The 17,351-nt window shown below is 42.9% G+C and overlaps 1 protein-coding gene across 1 annotated transcript in view; it reads right to left on the reverse strand.

Annotated features, from left to right (window-relative positions):
* Nucleotides 1-17,351, reverse strand: part of FREM2 (FRAS1 related extracellular matrix protein 2) — a 215,332-nt gene that overhangs the window by 35,990 nt on the left and 161,991 nt on the right. Inside the window, exon 7 of the mRNA XM_006879614.1 lies at nucleotides 6,458-6,607. Coding sequence (XP_006879676.1) covers nucleotides 6,458-6,607 — 150 coding nt within the window. The remainder of the gene's footprint in view (nucleotides 1-6,457; nucleotides 6,608-17,351) is intronic.

Below are 17,351 nucleotides of genomic sequence, written 5' to 3' on the forward strand. Positions count from 1 at the left end.
TACATACATATTTTATAAAGAATTCTTTAAATATTTTATAATGTTAATAAAATCTCTACTATTGACAACAACAGCAACAATGAGAGAGCTCAGTTGGCCTAGCGGACAGAAAGTGATACCACCAAGCCAAAGGTGGGTGATTTTAATCTGCGGCCCTCAGGCCTGGTTTTAATTGTTTTTGGTCAAACATTCTTCTAAGTGGCAGAGCACTGGTCTGTCCATTTGCTGTACAGAGGTAACTTGTGGTTGCTGTGATTCTGAACACTGTGACACAGATGTGTCAAAAGTGATAATGGTCACCCACGGTGCACAGCGTTTGGTGGAGCGTCCTGATTAAAACAAGATTGGAAGCAGAAGTGGCATCTACTTCCGAAACAGCTTCCCTCCAGAAATGCTATGAACGTGGAGAAATAATGAAAGTTATACAAGCGTTCAGGTCTTTTGTTCATAGGGTTGCTATGAGTCGCCTATGATTTGATGGAAATTAACAAAAACAACAACATCTATAAACATAAATATCTCTCTCATTGTTGGAATCTACTCATAGCTGATCCTACAGCAAGTTTTCAGAGGCTGTAAATCACACAAGAGGAGACTTGCTCATCTTTACTCTGTGGAGAAGCTGGTAGATTTGAGCTGTCTGCTTTTGAAGTATAGCTCCTTACCCATTAGGCAACCAGGACTAATATCTATACCTACATAGCTAAGGGAGCTCTGATGGCTTATTGAAGGAATTGTGCTGCCAAGCCAAAGGTACACAGTTTGAATCCACCAGCTGCTCTGCGGAGGAAAAATGGGCAGTCTCCTCCCATCATATTTACAGCCTCTAAAAATCCACTGGAGGGTCAGCTATGGGTTGGTTCCACTTGACAGTCAGAACATAATAACAAGAAGCAAGTTCTGGTAGCTGAGTAAGGAGCTGCACAGTCATCCCGAAGGCATGTGGTTTGAATCCACCAGCTGCTCCGCAGAAGAAAGATGGGTAATCTCCTCCTGTGCAGTTCACTGCCTCTGAAAACCTCAAGTAGGAGTTTGTTCCAATAGGATGGCACACAACAAGAGAGAAAAAGGCATTTAAGGCTTTATGAGGCAAAACCAAAACCAATGTAAGGTAGACTATGGGAAATGAAGAGCTCACACAAATTAGAAATCCAAGGAGTCAGAATAGTTGAGAATGGGAGAAAGGGGTGTAAACCGAAATGTGTAGTAAAGAATTATCAGCTGAACTACTTATTGACCTAACTTCTGCCCAGAACTTTGTAATGCAAGCGAATACATGGTGTCATGGCTGGTTGGATATTTCTAGACTTTTCTAGGAAAGTCTAATGAATTCATATGATTATATTTCATACAACTGGCATTGAGTCTGAAGATATAAACACAGGGAGCAAATAAATTTAGGGAAGCCTTATTCCAATAACTTTCCTATTCCTAGTGATATTCCTCAGGCTGGCTGTGAGGAAGTGTGGTGTTAGCTTAAAAGCTGATTTTTTAGCCATTGTCTTAAGCCCTCTCTTGTCTCCAGCTACCTTAACTGCAGACACATAGTCTTGGAAATTATCAACAGCTGTGGGACTCAAAGAAGAGACAGAATACTTCCCACACTGAGTAGCAAGATTTGTGTCAGCTAGGCTTGTGACAAGCAAGACTTGAGGGGAACTGGAGCAACCCCCTGTTGAGAGCAAACCCCTGGTGATGGTGATGGAGAGACTGCGGCATTGCTGTGGAGAAACTGTGGTAAGGTGTAATCAGAGGAGCCCTGAGATAAAAGACACAATTACAGGTTTTGCTGTTCTTGCTGGATAATTAAGGAGAAGCTGACTTATAATTATTCTGAGGCAAACCTTGCGGGATGATTTGGATTTGTGCTACTGAACTGAACCAGGACTTTAACTAGTTGGGAAATTGTGCCTTGGGCCTGTTAGACTAAACCTGGAATTTGCGCTGGGTGATATTCTTTGCCTCTCTCCCTCTCCCACTTATTTTCCTAGTAAACTCCCTTCTTGGTATGACAGTTGTGATTACAGCCTGTGGTTCAGCAATGATTAAATGAACCTCTTGTTGCTGTTGTGGCTCTTGAGGCACCGTGGGGCCGCCTGTGCCTCCATGTCCCATTTTCCATTCCTTAGACATTTGGTGTCAGAAGTGAGATTGGGACACCCTCCACCCCCTTCCTCTACTGGGGACCAGAAGCTTTATGTTAACACTACAGGATTATGCAAGTCCCAAGGGGGTAAAAAAGAAAAAGAAGAGGACAGCATTAATAAGAATCAAGTCTGAAATAATCAGCCTATCAATCAAATATGATAACCATAAATGAAACATTTATAATGTATAACTTTTAACTTGGGTTAATAATGTCTATCCTGCTTTTCTAGAGACACTGCAGCCAGTCCTATTTCATTCTCCATCTGGCTGCAGTTTTAAGTGACACCTTTCAGGTATAAGTGGTCATCCTGCACACCCCACTCACGCCAGGTGAAGAGAGAAAGCCTCTATTCTCAAAGACTTGCATTGTCTTTGGCTTAATATTTTCAAACCATGGGCTACATATATACTTGGACATGCTATCTGCATTTTTGCCTAGAGAAGTTAGAATAAAACCGAATTTAGTCTTAGTTCACTACCTGTGTCATGGGTATCACTCGCTTCTGCTGTGGGCAAGCTGACGAGGGGAAGTTCCCTGGTGGGAGGGGCATCCTGGTCCCTTCTGGGCCAGAAGAACAAACAACTAGGTTTAGGAAGAAGTGCAGCCAGAATGCACCTTAGAGAGAAGGATGGTGAGATCTCATCTTACATATTTAGAGCACACTATGAGGAGCCGGCCATAGTCTTTGCAATTACGTGCTACGCATCAGAAAGTTGGACAGTGACTAGGGATGATAGAAGAACTGATGCCTTTGTGAGGTGGTGCTGGAGAAGAGTATTGAATATACCTTGGGCTGCTAGGAGAACAAAGAGGTTCATCCTGGAGAGGGTAAAACTGGGTGCTCCTTGAAAATAAAGATTATGAAGCTTTATCTGACATACTTTGGACATGTTGCAAGGAGGAACCAGTCCTTGGAGAGGGACATCATGTTTGGGAGTATGGAGGTACAGCACAGGAGAGGAAGACCCTTGATGAGATGCATCGATTCAGTGGTTGGCATAATAAGAGTAGGTGTGTTGGAGACAGTGAAGTTGGCACAGGATAGAGCAGGGTTTAGGGCTCTTGTACATATAGGGTCATTATGAGTCGCAGGCAACCTGACAGTGCATAACAATAACAACAACACCACCACAATGAGGAGTAGCCTGTCTCTAGGGAAAGACATTATCCTCTAAAGAGCAGAGGGTCTGTAAAGGAGAGGAAAAACAAAGAGATGGACTCACATAGCAATTTTAATGATGGACTTGAGCTGATAGCACAGGATTGGGTAGGTTTTTTTCCCTGTTGTACATGGGGTCAGTCAGAGTAGGAACCAATTCTCTGGCACTTAACAACAACAACGTTCACAGAACCACTGTTATTGTAAACACTGTACTGTCCCACTGAATTAATCCTGTGTAAAATCCAAGGGGCTTGTTCTTTTGGACCGCCACAGAACAAACATGTTCTGGAGAAAGTACAACAGAGTGCTCCTTGGAGGAGAAGAGGGAGAAGCTTCATCTCACATATTCTGGGCATGTTTCTAGGAGAGGTTATTCCCTGCAAAGGGACATCATGCTTGGAAAGGTGGAGGGTCAGCAAAAGATAGGAAGACCCTCGATGAAATGGACTGACACAGTGACTGCAGCAATGGGCTTGAGTGTGTCAGAGATGATGAGGAAGGCACAGGATGGGACAGCGTTTAGATCTGTTGTTCATGGGTTGCTGTGAGTTGTGCTTGACTCAGTGGCACTGAATAACAACAACCACAAAGTCTAAGAAGTATTTAAAACAGCATAGTCCTTAAAAGGAGTTGTGATGGCTTAATGTATAGTGTTTGGTGATAATCAGAAGGTCAGTAGTTCAAACCCAGAAAGAAGGGCAGCATCTTCCTGTAGAGATACAGTCTCAGGCACCCACTCGATGGCCGTGATTAATTTGCTTTACTGGATTCAAGTCATGTGATGTGTGTAGGACGACATGTGACGTGTGTATGACAGACATGTGATGTGTACGACAGACACGTATGCATGTAGATTGATGTAAGACATGCATGTCTGTGTGCCTGGGTGTGGTAAACAGAGAGAATGTCTATCATTCTCCACTTAGGGAGAGGATGTCTACTTTTTTAAAAAACAATTTTATTATTTTTTGTGTGTGCATCATCAAATCAGATCTGACTGGTACAGGAGATTGTCCCTCCTTCTCCAGCAGAGCATCTGGTGGATTTGAACCACGTACCTCTGGGATTGCAGTGCAGCTTCTTGCCACTAGGCCACCAGAGCTCCCTGGGATGTCTACTTTTATGATTGCCCTGAACTTCGTGATGAACTTTTTTTGAGAAGTAGATTCTAGAATACAATTTAAAACTGTACCCACTATCATAGTTTGTACAATGAAATATAAGAACATTTTGGACCCTGAACTGGGCACTCGGTTAAAACAATGGAGTTAAGTTGGAGACACAGATGTACAAGATAATTCTATGCCCTTAGATCTGTTCTTGGGGCCTACAGTTTCATTCCCCCAGTCACGCATGTGATGCCAGCAAAGTCAGGCATGCTAGACTGGCTAAGTTTAGGGAGTATTTCTTGCAAAAATGGGCAATAGAAGGTAATTTTCCAGTCATCTACATGTATCTTCGTCTCCATCTGGTGGCCCTTACATATATTTTCCCACATAGTACAGGGCCCTTGGGTGGCCTGATGGTAAGAAGCTGTGCTGCAATCTCAAAAGTTCAGTTTCTGCAGTTCAGCTCCACCAGCTGCTCCATGGGAGAAGCCTGGGCAATATCCACCGTGCAATTTCCTGCCTTTGAAAACCCTCAGGAGGATCAGTTAGGAGTCAGTTCCGATCCAAAGGCAAACAATACTGCCAAGTATATAGCATACCTCTGATGGCACAGGCCAGAGGGAGATGGGCTGCTGATCAGAAGGTGCTGCCTCTCCGGTGGTTCAAATCCACCAAGAGCTCCTCAGAAGGAAGAAGGGCCATCTGCACTTGTGCAATTTACTGAACTATTGAAAATATGGGGAGAATCAGCTAGGAGGCGGCTGTGATGGGCCAACAAGAGAGTTTCCTGGGTTTTTGTATGTTTAGAATACTATGTAACTTTGATGATGCAGTGATTAAAGTACCTGGCTGCTAACCAAAAGTTCGGTTGTTCAAATCCACCAGCTACTCTATAAGATAAAGATCAGAAATTTGCTTCTATAGTCTGTTCTTAGACGCTCTCTAGGGCCACTCTGAGTCAGACTTGTCTTGACAGCTTGCTTGGTTTGTCGGTCACAGTAATAAATAAATGGAGCCACATTGTGAAGCAGCTTTTCTACTTAGCTGCTAATTGGAAAGTTGAAGATGTGAGTCAACCCAGAGCTGCTTGGAAGAAAGGTGTCCTGCTCCTATAAATTCAGCCTCTGCAGACCGCTGGAGCACAGTTCCCCTCCGACACACACGGGGTCTCCACCGAGTCTGGCACGCTCAGCAGGAGCTGATTGCTTTTTGCTTTCGTGGTAGTTTTCATCTGGTTAACGGCCAAGTGTTTTAAACACTGCATCACTATGCCTCATATTCCTCACTGTAAAAAAAGAGGAAAAGATGGAGCTCTGGTGGCCTAGTGGCAAGAAGCTGTGATGCAATTACAAAGTCAAGCGGTTCAAATCCACCAGATGCTTCACTGGAGAAGGAGGGTCAACCTCCTCCTGTACCAGTCAGATCCAATTCGATGGTACACACACACAAAAATAAGAAAATAAAAAAGAAATTTAAAAAAAAGAAAAAGAGTGTCAGTTTATAAAACTATTTTTTTAGGTTTGCTAAATCTATAGGAAGGGAGGCTTAGTGGTAAGGAATTATGTAGCCAGTGTCAAAGTATGCAGTTTGAATCCACCAGCTGCTCCACGGGAGATGGATGGGCAGTCTCCTCCTGGGCAATTAACTGACTCCTTCTCCTCCTCCTCAATCCCCACCCCCCCCAACTCTATTGGAAAAGATACAACTTTCTTTCGTATACTCTGGTTTGCTGGAGAAAGATGGGCAATCTCCTCACATGTAATTTACAGTCTGTGAAAACCTGCTGGAAGGTCAGTTATAAGTAGGTTCCAACTCAACAGCACACAACCACCACCACCACAAACCTGTAGAGTCTAGGTTTACTAATTATTTTATTTTTTTTTTTTAATTCTTTCAGCCAGACTGCTTTAGTAGGAACGCGGGATTTCAGGCTTCAGTGACTTTGGGTACTGTTCAGTTGGAGCCCGTGGAATGCTCTGGAATGGAATGCTCTGGAATCTCAAGGGGAGTGAGAAGGCTGCTGTGGGAAGTGCTCACCTTCTGCTGAGGGTGGGTCTGTCTTCCGAGACCGCACTGTGACACTGGACAGCGGAGACAGGTCGGTGCCCGCCCTCCACACACGCACCTCCACGGAGCCGGCACCTTCGTCCACGGAGTACGCCACGTCGCCGAAGTAGAAGGCTGGTTCTGGCCAAAACAAGCAAGATTCACTCCGTCAAGTTCATTTTCCACACTGAACCCTCACGACCGAGTTCCAAAGCCTGGCTACCTCAGATAATCCCTCAGATTTTAGTATCATTTTATTCTTTAGCAGAAAGTTACTATAGAGACAGCCGCCGGCCCATGGGGACCCCAGGCACAGGGAAACGAAACACTGTCTGGTCCTGCATCCTCCCCAGGGTCAGCTGGAGCTTGAACCACACTGACTGGTAAGGTTCTCATAGGCTGATTTTTAGGGACTGCCAGGCCTTTCTTCCTAGAATACTTTCAAATGTAGAAGCTCCAGGGAAACTTGTTCACCACCACAGCAACTCACAAGCCTCCACAGACAGACAAGTCATGTCTGTGTATGAGAGATGCCTTAGCTCAAAACTGAACCCGGGTTTCCTGCATCAAAGGCAAGGAAACTACTACTCAGCTACCACTGTGTGCTTTCGTAATATTATATTTCTTTTAACTATAGATCGTATAGGAACCTCTGGTTCCTATACTAGTGATAAGGAGTTGTGCTACCAATCCAAAGGCAGGTGGTTTGAATCCACCAGCTGCTCTACTGGGGAACAAGGAGCAATCTTCTTCCATGCAATTTATCACCTCTGAAAACTCTGGACAATCAGTTGTGAATTGGTTCTGGCTTGACAGCACAGAACAACAATATATAGTTATAAGGTCTAAATGCTGGAAAATGAAAATATACATAGTTTATATAAAGTCCTTAAGATGAGGACAGAACATTCTCAACTTGGGGCATACAGTTACTCTGTCCCATGCGGAGGTTATAAATGGGTTTTGAATGTACTTCTCGGAAGCTCAGCTGGTAAGACAATTGGAAACAAAACAATACACTATGGCTAAGATTTTAGGAATTTTCCTCTGACACACATTTTACTATCTTCTACTGCTTTTCCACTTTGCAGTAGAGATACAGCTACTTGTATTATTACATTGTCTGTTCCACTGGATTTGAACTTAACCTCAGTGGATGAGTTAGCACTTATAGGCTAAGTATATAGGATCACCAGTCTTAAAGATTTCAGGGAAATCAAGGCCTGAGTGCATGTTACCCACAGGGTTTTAGGACATTTAATACTAACTAAAGTTCTACCAGAGAGATACTAACCATAAGAACCTATTAAGTGAGCGACACTTGTTTTAAATACATATATAAATGATACAACATTCAAGTAGGGTGCGTGGTTGGAGGGATTTGTATTTCCCCAACATGTGTGGTGTAGGTGTTATATGTCAGGCTGCCAACCAAAATGTTGGCTGTTCAAATCCACCAGGCATTCATTCCAGGGAGAAGGATAGACAAGCTCTTTCAGGTAGACAACCTTGGAAATCTGACGCAGGACCACAAAGAATTGGAATTAACGTCACCAATGTTAGTGGCTATTGGTAATGAAATCATGATCCAGGTTAGTGGAGAATTTGGAATATACTATGGACTGCTGAAAGAACTAACAAATTGGTCTTAGAAAAAACACACAAGCAGAAAGCTCCTTAGAAGGATGGGGATTCTTTAATTCACTTCGGACACATCATCAAGAGAGGGACATCACTAGAAAAGGACAGCATGCTTGGCAAAGCATATCAGAAATAAGGTGGGAAACCTTCAGTGGGATGACACAATAAAGCCAGCAAGGGCTCAAGCAGACCAACAATCATGAGCGCGTGCCCGGTGAGCAAGATCTTCGACTGGATGACCACCAACGGCCGCCACACTGGTGATCAATGTGAATGGCTCTAACCATTACCTCTGTCTGTTTTTATGTGTGATTAACATTTTATCTAGATACACAGCTATCAGAACTCTAGGATAAAGCACTTAGTGGACCAAAGTTAATTTGTAAGCTTACTTCAAACAAAACTATAAAGATCTTTAAAAAAAAAATTCAATAGGAGAGTTCAACAGAGCAGCAAACAACAAATGCTGGCGAGGTTGTGGAAAAACTGGAACCCTTATTCGCTGTTTAGGGGAATGTAAAATGGTGCAACCACTCTGGAAGGCAGTATGGCACCTTCTCAAAAAGTTGGAAACAGAAATACCATTTGACCCAGCAATTCCACTACTGGGAATATACCCCAAAGAGACCATAACTGACACCCAAACAGATATATGCACATCTATGTTTACTGCTGTGTTGTTCACAATAGCAAAGACATGGGAGCAACCCAAGTGCCCATCAACAAATGAATGGATAGAAAACTGTGCTATATTCACATAATGGAATACTACGCAGCACTGAAAAACAAGGAACTCATAAAATATTATACAAAATGGGTGATCTGGAGGACATTATCAGTCATAAAAGGACAAACTGCATAAAACCACCATTACAAAACAGAACTGACATGGGGGTTGGGGAAAACTGGGAAAAGGGGGATAAATAATGTACACTGCATGGAAACAGACGAGGTGGAGAATTGTATAAAAGGAATAAAGGATTAAGTATTATTTTCATGATAATAGCATAGAACAAGAGGTGCATAGGAAAGTGGACTGGGGTGGGGGGCAGTGTGCAACGATGAAAACATTTTTTAAAAGAGAAAAGCAAACCGGAGGGGGGTAGGGAGAAAAATGTGCAACAATGAATGAATGGAAATTCAAGTCTTTGGTAACCTTTCATTAAAATCTCAATAAACATTTTTAAAAAAGTAAAACAAGGCAATTATCTAGGGAAAAAAATCACAAACTGACAGTTGCATAAATAATGCATAGTGTCCGACAAACCCATTATCCACTGTTAATTTATTTTATAAGCAACCACTAACAAAGAGAATGTAATTGTGTGTCCACCCATAACAAGGAAAACAGCCCTAAATCAAAGGACGTGCTGGTTTTACAAGACTTGCAGGACTGAGCCCAGCAGGCCAGGCAACTAGTCTACTCCAGGGACTACTGCCACATCTCAGAGCATCTTCCTAAATTTCTAAGTACACAGAATCAGTGGAAACTCCACCAAGGGTTCAGATTCCAAGGAAGTGTCTTGCATATTCATATTGCAAATATGAATTTGTATATTCATATTGCAAATATGAATTTGTATATTATATTGCAAATAGGAATTTGTATATTCATATTGCAAATAGGAATTTGTATATTCATATTGCAAATAGGAATTTGTATATTCATATTTCAAATATGAATTTGTATATGCATATTGCAAATATGAATTTATATATGTATATTGCAAATATGAATTCTACATTTTTTGTAGAATAATTAGCCTTTCTACACCAAATAGATCATTTTTATGAAAAATGATAAAATTTTCTTTGTAGTTTCACTCAGGGGGCATCGTAAGAAGTTCTCCTGAATTCTTAAATTCTCTGTCTGAAACCCCAGTTGGCATATTTTGGTTTAGGGGTGATAAATCTGCCTCCAGCAAGCATACTTTCAGCGAGGCTGGTGCTGGGTCGTGTGAGTGTGTGTACAGAGCAAGGCGCTATCTCACTCCCTCCAGCCAGGCAGACCCGAAACACATGGCCATAAATTCCTTACATTTCTTACTCATAAGTAAGGGCAAAGGTGAAAGCAGATATAGTCTTCAAAAGGCGAATCCTGAGCAGAGGGCCAAACACCTACACCTGAGGGGTTTAGATGGCTTTTTGTCATCACCACTGAGGCTTCAGCACCTGAGCTCTCAAAGTCCCTTTTCACATTCTTGGCAAATCACATTATCTTACAAATTATCTTATGAAGTTATGGGTGGGAGCTGTGAGATGCTGTGAGGGAGGGTCTCCTATTTAATGATGAGACCTCCCATCTTCCACCTCTGTACTCCTCACAGATGTTGTTGTTGTTATGTGCCGTCCAGTCATTTCCGACTCATAGCGACCCTATGCACAACAGCCCTAAACCCTGCTCTATCCTGCGCCAACCGCACCGCCTCTGACACACCCATCCCGATTACCCCAGTCACCGAATCAATCCATCTCATAGAGGGTCTTCCCCTCCTGCGCTGTCCCTCCACCCTCCCAAGCATGATGTCCCTCTCCAAGGACCCGTCCCTCCTGTCAACATGTCCAAAGTATGTCAGACGAAGCCCCAGAATCCTTGCCTCCAAGGAGTAGCTTGGTTTAATCCTCTCCAAGATGAATCTGTTTGTTTTCCTGGCAGTCCATGGTACATTCAGTACCCTTCTCCAGCACAGATAGATATGTCTAAATGGAGCAGAACAAAATCACTTGAGTAAGCACAAATCATGCACCCATCAGGAGCCAAGCCGTCTGCTGTGCGTCTATGTTCAACCTCATTCCATTAAGTGTGTGAAAAGCTGTATAGATAGGGGAGGGGGAAATGAGAGTCCTGGGTAGTCTCTCAAAATCTGTGTCCAAGTTGTCATTCAGAGCAAAGAATAAGGATGAGAGTTACCATACACAGGCCATTTGTTATGTGTCAGATACACATGTTCTCTCTCTCTCTGTGTGTGCGTGTGTGTGTGTGTGTGTGTGAGAGAGAGAGAGAGAGAAAGAGAGAGAGAAACAGAGAGGGAGAAAAGGAGCAGGGGGCACAGAGGAGGGGAATAGGAGGGAGGCATGATACACATAACCATGAAATTGTTACATAAATCATACAAATAATATTATCCTACTGCCTGTATATGATATGCCGTACCTTCAGCAGAGGAGTGGGAGGGTGCAGAAAGGGTCCTAGCTCTAGATGCCTCAAGTATACTATAGCGACTAATAAGAAACATTAGGAAAGATGTTTTAGCATTTCTTCTAAAAAGAATCTCTTGCCTAATAGATTTGTCTTACTTAAGTGATTCTTTCCCTTTCTGCTCTCACCACAGTAGATTGAAGTTTGGCCAGGTAATTAACTATGGATCACTGCAATTAAGGGATGTTGTTGTTGTGTACTGTCGAGACCCATAGCTGACCCTCTAGAGGGTTTTCAGAAGCAGTTAATCACAGGGGAGGAGACTTCCCATAGTTCTCCTGGAGAGTGGCTGGTGGCCTCAAACCAAGTACCTTCAGGATTGCAGCACAACTTCTTGCCACTAGGCCACCAGGGCTCCCTATTAAGGGATGAAATGATCAATACAAGGAAAACAGCTAGCTGTGGCTGGGACACTTAAGTGGGCACTAAGCAAGTGGGCTCTGGTGGCTTAGTGGTACAGAATTGCACTGCCAATACAAAGGTTGTTGTTGTTATGTGCCGTCAAGTTGCTTGCGACTCATAGCGACCCTATGTACAACAGCCCTAAACCCTGCTCTGTTCTGTGCCAATCACACTGTCTCCAACGCACCCATCCTAATTACCCCAGTCACTGAATCAATGCACCTCATAGAGGGTCTTCCCCTCCTGCGCGGTCCCTCCACCCTCCCAAACATGATGTCCCTCTCCAAGGACTGGTCCTTCCTTACAACATGTCCAAAGTATGTCAGATGAAGCCTCAGGATCCTTGCCTCCAAAAAAAACCAAAAAACCCTCTCTAGTATGAACCTGTTTGTTTTCTTAGCAGTCCATGGTATATTCAATGCTCTTCTCCAGCACCACAGCTCAAAGGCATCAATTCTCCTCCTATCCTTCCTAGTCATTGTCCAACTCTCTAAAGCATAACAAGGGATTGCAAAGACCATGGCCTGTATCAGATGCACCTTAGTCTCCAGAGTGACACTATTGCTCTTCAGTACTTTGGAGAGGTCCCTAACAGCAGTCTTTCCCATCGCAATACATCTTTTAATTTCCTGGCTGCTGGTGCCAAGAGTGTTGACTGTGGAGCCAAGCAAACTAAAGCTGTGAACAATCTCAATCTCTTCACCATCCATCCTGATACTGCCAATTGGTCTAGTGGTGAGAATCTTTGTCTTCTTGACATTGAGCCTCAATCTATATTGAAGGCTGCAGTCCTTGACTCTTTGCAGCAAGTGCTTCAGGTCCTCCTCAGTTTCAGCAAGCAGGGTTGTGCCATCTGCATAACGCAGATTGTTGATAGATCTTCCACCAAACCTGATGCCGCATTTCTTCTCATAGAGCCCAGCCTCCCGGATAATCTGTTCTGCATACAGGTTGAAAAGGTATGGAGAGAGGACACATCCCTTGCATACGCCTTTCCCAATTTTGAACCATGCAGTGTTTCCTTGCTGTGTTCTGATGACAGCCCCTTGGTCAAAGTATAGGTTTTGCATTAGCACAATCAAGTATTCTGGGATTCCCATTCTTCTCAGAGTCAGCCACAGTTTGTTGTGATTCACAGAGTCAAATGCCTTTGCATAATCAATGAAACACAGATAGACATTCCTCTAGTATTCCCTGCTTTCAGCTAAGAGCCATCTAACATTAGCTACAATATCCCTAGTACTATGACCCCTTCTAAGCCCAGCCTGGACTTTTGGCAGTTTTCTGCTGATGTGTTGTTCCAGGTGTTTTTGTGTAATCTTCAATAGAATCTTGCTTGCATGTGAAATCAATGATATTGTTCTATAGTTTCCACACTCTGCTGAGGGTTTCAAATCCTCTAGCTGCTTCAGGAGAAAGATGGACTATATCCTCATGTGCAAGTTATTGCCACTAAAAACCCAGTGGAGGGTCAGCTGTGGTTCAGTTCTGACTTGGTGGTCAACAACAACAACAATAACAACAACGTGCAAATAAAAAGATATTACTGAATGGCTGAGGAATGTCAGAAGCTGAAGGATGCCTGGGAAAAATCAAGAAGAATCCCTTGTTTTGGGAAATGGTTATCACTAAGGTTAAGATCTTTAATTCTTTTCTCTTTCTAGTAACATTTTCCCCCTGAGATGCTTGATTTATTTTAATAATTAAGCAAACTAGTATATTTCTGTAGATCAATTTTTAGAAATATATTACATTTTAAATTGGACAAAGTCTATTTGATTCAGTGACTGGGTAATGGGGGTAAGCTTTGTCAGAGACAATAAGATTGGCACAGGATTGGGCAGGGCTTAGGGCTGTTGTACATAGGGTGGCTACGAGTCACAGGCGACTCAATGGCACATAAAGACAACAACTATTTAATTCTGCAATTCAGTGCCTTCAACTGTATCTGAGCTCCCAGATTTAATGCTGAAAAGAGTAAATAGCTCACAGAATTACCTGGAATGAGAGCTGATCAAATCAAACTGCATATCCTCGGCAAAGCCACATCTAATTCCACAAGACAGCTCTCCCTCATCGCTCCACCACCCACAGATAACATTCCAGCAGGCACGTTTATTCTCTCTGCAGAGTAGAGATAAGTTACTGCCAAAGAGGGTGTGAGCTGTTTGTGGGAGGCTTTAAGTTTATCTAGTGAAATAGTGTGAAATTCACAAGTGAAGCCAACATTTCTCCTGTGTCCTTTGCTGAGTTCTACTTTCCAGTAAAAGGCACACAGATCAGGACAGTGACTCCAGAAGAATCGGCAGTAGCTCTTTAAACTTTAATACTCTCGTCCAAGGTGAGAAAGCATTCACCACAGACAGCAGAGATAGGATCACATTGTTTCCTGGGGATGGAGAAGGGGAGGCTTGGCAACCCACACAGCACACCTGCAGCAAAGATGAAGGAAGGCAATTGGACTTTTTTCCCAGAGGGGAAAGTAAACTTTTTTTTTTTTTTCGGTTAAGTGTAGAGTGTCTAGATTGATGTTTACAATTGTGCTGCGTCTCATGAGATGAAGGGAAGAGGTGCCAGTGGTAATTGCTATCTGGAGCCAAATCTTATTTACTCTCATGTTCATGGACTATCAGTCAGGAGAACTTTTAGAAAGCCAACTTGTGTTTGCTCAGAGGTGAACAGGATACACATTTTCAAGCTGCTGTTTGGCTTTGTGCTGAAAAAGAATACCAAGTCTCCTTCTTAAGTTATTTTCAACTCGCATCTCTTGAGCTTTGTGCCTTCATGACAATCTGCCAACTCAGGCCTTTCTGATGGGCACCTCAACATCAAGCTATCTGGAGTCCAAAACCTCACCTCAGGTAAACCTCTATCTTACTCCTATGGCCCTACGTCTAGTAACATCACCAGCCCTTTGAGATGACTTGGTGGAGTCTCTCCTGGACTGCTGAAGAACAAACTCTTCTGCTTTAGAGGGAAGTGCGACCGGGGTGCTTTTTAGAGGCAAGGATCCCAAAACTCCATCTCATACACTCTGGGCCTGTTGTCAGGAGGGATGGTCTTTGTACAAAGACATCAGGCTGGGAAAGGCAGAGGGTCAGAGGAGAGAGGAAGACCCTCAATGAGATGAACTGACACTGTAACCACAACAGTGAGCCCAAGTATATCAGAGACCGTGAGGATGGCACAGGACAGGGAGAGGTTCAGGTCTGTGGTTCATAGGGTTGCCATGAGCTGTTGCCAATTTAATGGCACCTAATCACAAATTGCGATATGGGAAATTCTGCTGTTAAGGACCTCTCCAAAGTACTGAAGAGCAATGCCGTCACTCTAGAGACTAAGGTGTGCCTGATACAGGCCATAGTCTTTGCAATCACTTGCTATGCATTAGAGAGTTGGACAATGACGAGGGAGGATAGACGGAGAATTGATGCCTTTGAGCTGTGGTGTTGGACAAGAGTATTGAATATATCACAGACTGCTAAGAAACGAATAGGTTCATCCTAGAGAGGGTTAAACCAGGTTGCTCCTTGGAGACAAGGATTCTGAAGCTTTGTCTGACATACTTTGGGCATGCTGCGAGAAGGAACCAGTTCTTGAAGAGGGATGTCATGCTTGGGAGGGTGGAGGGATAGCGCAGGAGAAGAAGACCTTCAATGAGGTGGATTGATTCAGTGACTGAGGTAATGGAAGCACGTATGTCAAAGACAATGAGATTGGCACAGAACAGAGGAGGGTTTAGGGCTGTTGTACACAGGGTCGCTATGAGTCACAGGCAACTTGACTGCACATAACAACAACCACAATCACAACCACAATTTAGCCAGGATCTTAACTAAAGTTGCCTCATCCAAAGTCAATGGTGAAAGTCTTTGATTGCTTTCTTGGTTTTTAGGATTGGACACAATTTCCTTGACATAGTTAGAAGACTTTTGAGCTTATTTTTAGTCTTTTATTCTACTCAATGCTCCTTTAACTTGAATGCCATCAATGTGCCATGCCTGTTCTGCTGTGCCATTACCCCTGCCTTGAAAATCCCTTTGCCTTCGTCTCCGGGCCATATCAGCTCATGATTCAGGTCTCTGTGTAGAAGCCACATTTGTAGAGAAGCACTCTGAAGTTTTCCTATCAAAGTCTTCACTAACCCTTAATTATCACAAGTGTGTGCCTTTCGGCCCTCTGAGGGTCCTAAGGGGGGTAGTGGCGGTGAAAACTAAGCTTTATTCGCTGGTATTTCCCCAATATTTTATCAACGCCTGGTGGTATGTGTACAAGAAATATTTGTAGAATGGATAACACATTAACAACAAGCACAACAGGTCTATTTGTTAACCAGAGTGAATGAATTAGTGTATCTTTTTGATGAGTGAGTTAGAAAAGAACTGGGGTAGTGGGGGGGTTAACATGACTCACAAGGAGGATCAGGGAACAAAACTTTCTAAGAAATTTAAATTGCTCTATAAAACCATGCTTGAACTCTTTGGTACACAGAGAAATATTAAAACAACAATGAGATACTAACACTTATAAGATTGTTACAACCTGAACATTCAGCAATACTAAATTATTGGGAAAACATTCTTAGATGTTACAGAAATTGTTGTGTGCTTCTATGCACAAGTTGGACTGCAATCTCAAAAGCCTAAGGTTCAAATCCACCGGCTTCTCCACAGAAGAAAGATGGGTCATTTCCCCTGTCGGATTTACTGCCTCAGAAATCCCATTGGAGGGTCAGCTATGAGTTGATTCTGACTTGATGGCACAAAACAACAACTGGCCATCAGAAAGCAAATTGATTCCATTACCTTGGAGAGAATTTGGTGATGTCTTTTAAAACGGAAATTGTGCAGGCTGTGTGATCCAGAAATTCTAACTTCAGGTATCTGTCTCTGAGAAGGTTTTTATAAAAGTATACACAGAAACATTTACGTGGGTATTCAATATATTATTTCTACCAACAAATAAGGGCAAAACAAAAAATGTCTATCAATGGTCAGATCTTACATGTAAGTGCTGACTGTTGTTGTTGTTAGGTGCTGTCGATCTGAACCCTGTTCTATCCTGTGCCATCCTCACACTTCCTGACTCACAAGAGCCCATTGCAATAGTCAGCATATTAATCCACGAAGGTCTTCCTCTCCTTTGCTGACCTGCCACCCTTCCCAGCATCAGGTCCTTCTCCTCAACAGCATTCCCTAGCAACATGCCCAAGGTATGTGAGGCCAAGCCTCATCATTCTTGTCTCCAAAGAGCGTTCTGGCTGCTCCCTCTGTAAGACATATCTGTTTGTTCTCTTGGCCTTCAATGGAACGTTCAATGCTCTTCTCCAACACCACAGCTGAAAGGCATTTTCTGTCATCCTTATTCATTGTCCAGTTCTCAGATGCATAGCAAGTGATCATAAAGACTATAGCCTAAATCAGACATACCTTAGTTCACAAATACTGATTAAAAAAATAAAAAGGAAAATTGAAGCAGAAACACACTCAATTTCTGGTTGTTTTTGCTCTTGAGCCCAAGGTACTCAAAGGGGACAGGTGAGGATTTAGACATCTTATATAATCTTTGATTGTTTTAAATGATCTGAAGCAACTATGACAACTGTTAGCACTAGTTCCTTTTTAATATATATATATATATATA

This window comes from Elephantulus edwardii, unplaced genomic scaffold (assembly GCF_000299155.1).
Source record: "Elephantulus edwardii isolate Elephantulus edwardi_28Jun2011 unplaced genomic scaffold, EleEdw1.0 scaffold00004, whole genome shotgun sequence".
Lineage (NCBI taxonomy): Eukaryota > Metazoa > Chordata > Mammalia > Macroscelidea > Macroscelididae > Elephantulus > Elephantulus edwardii.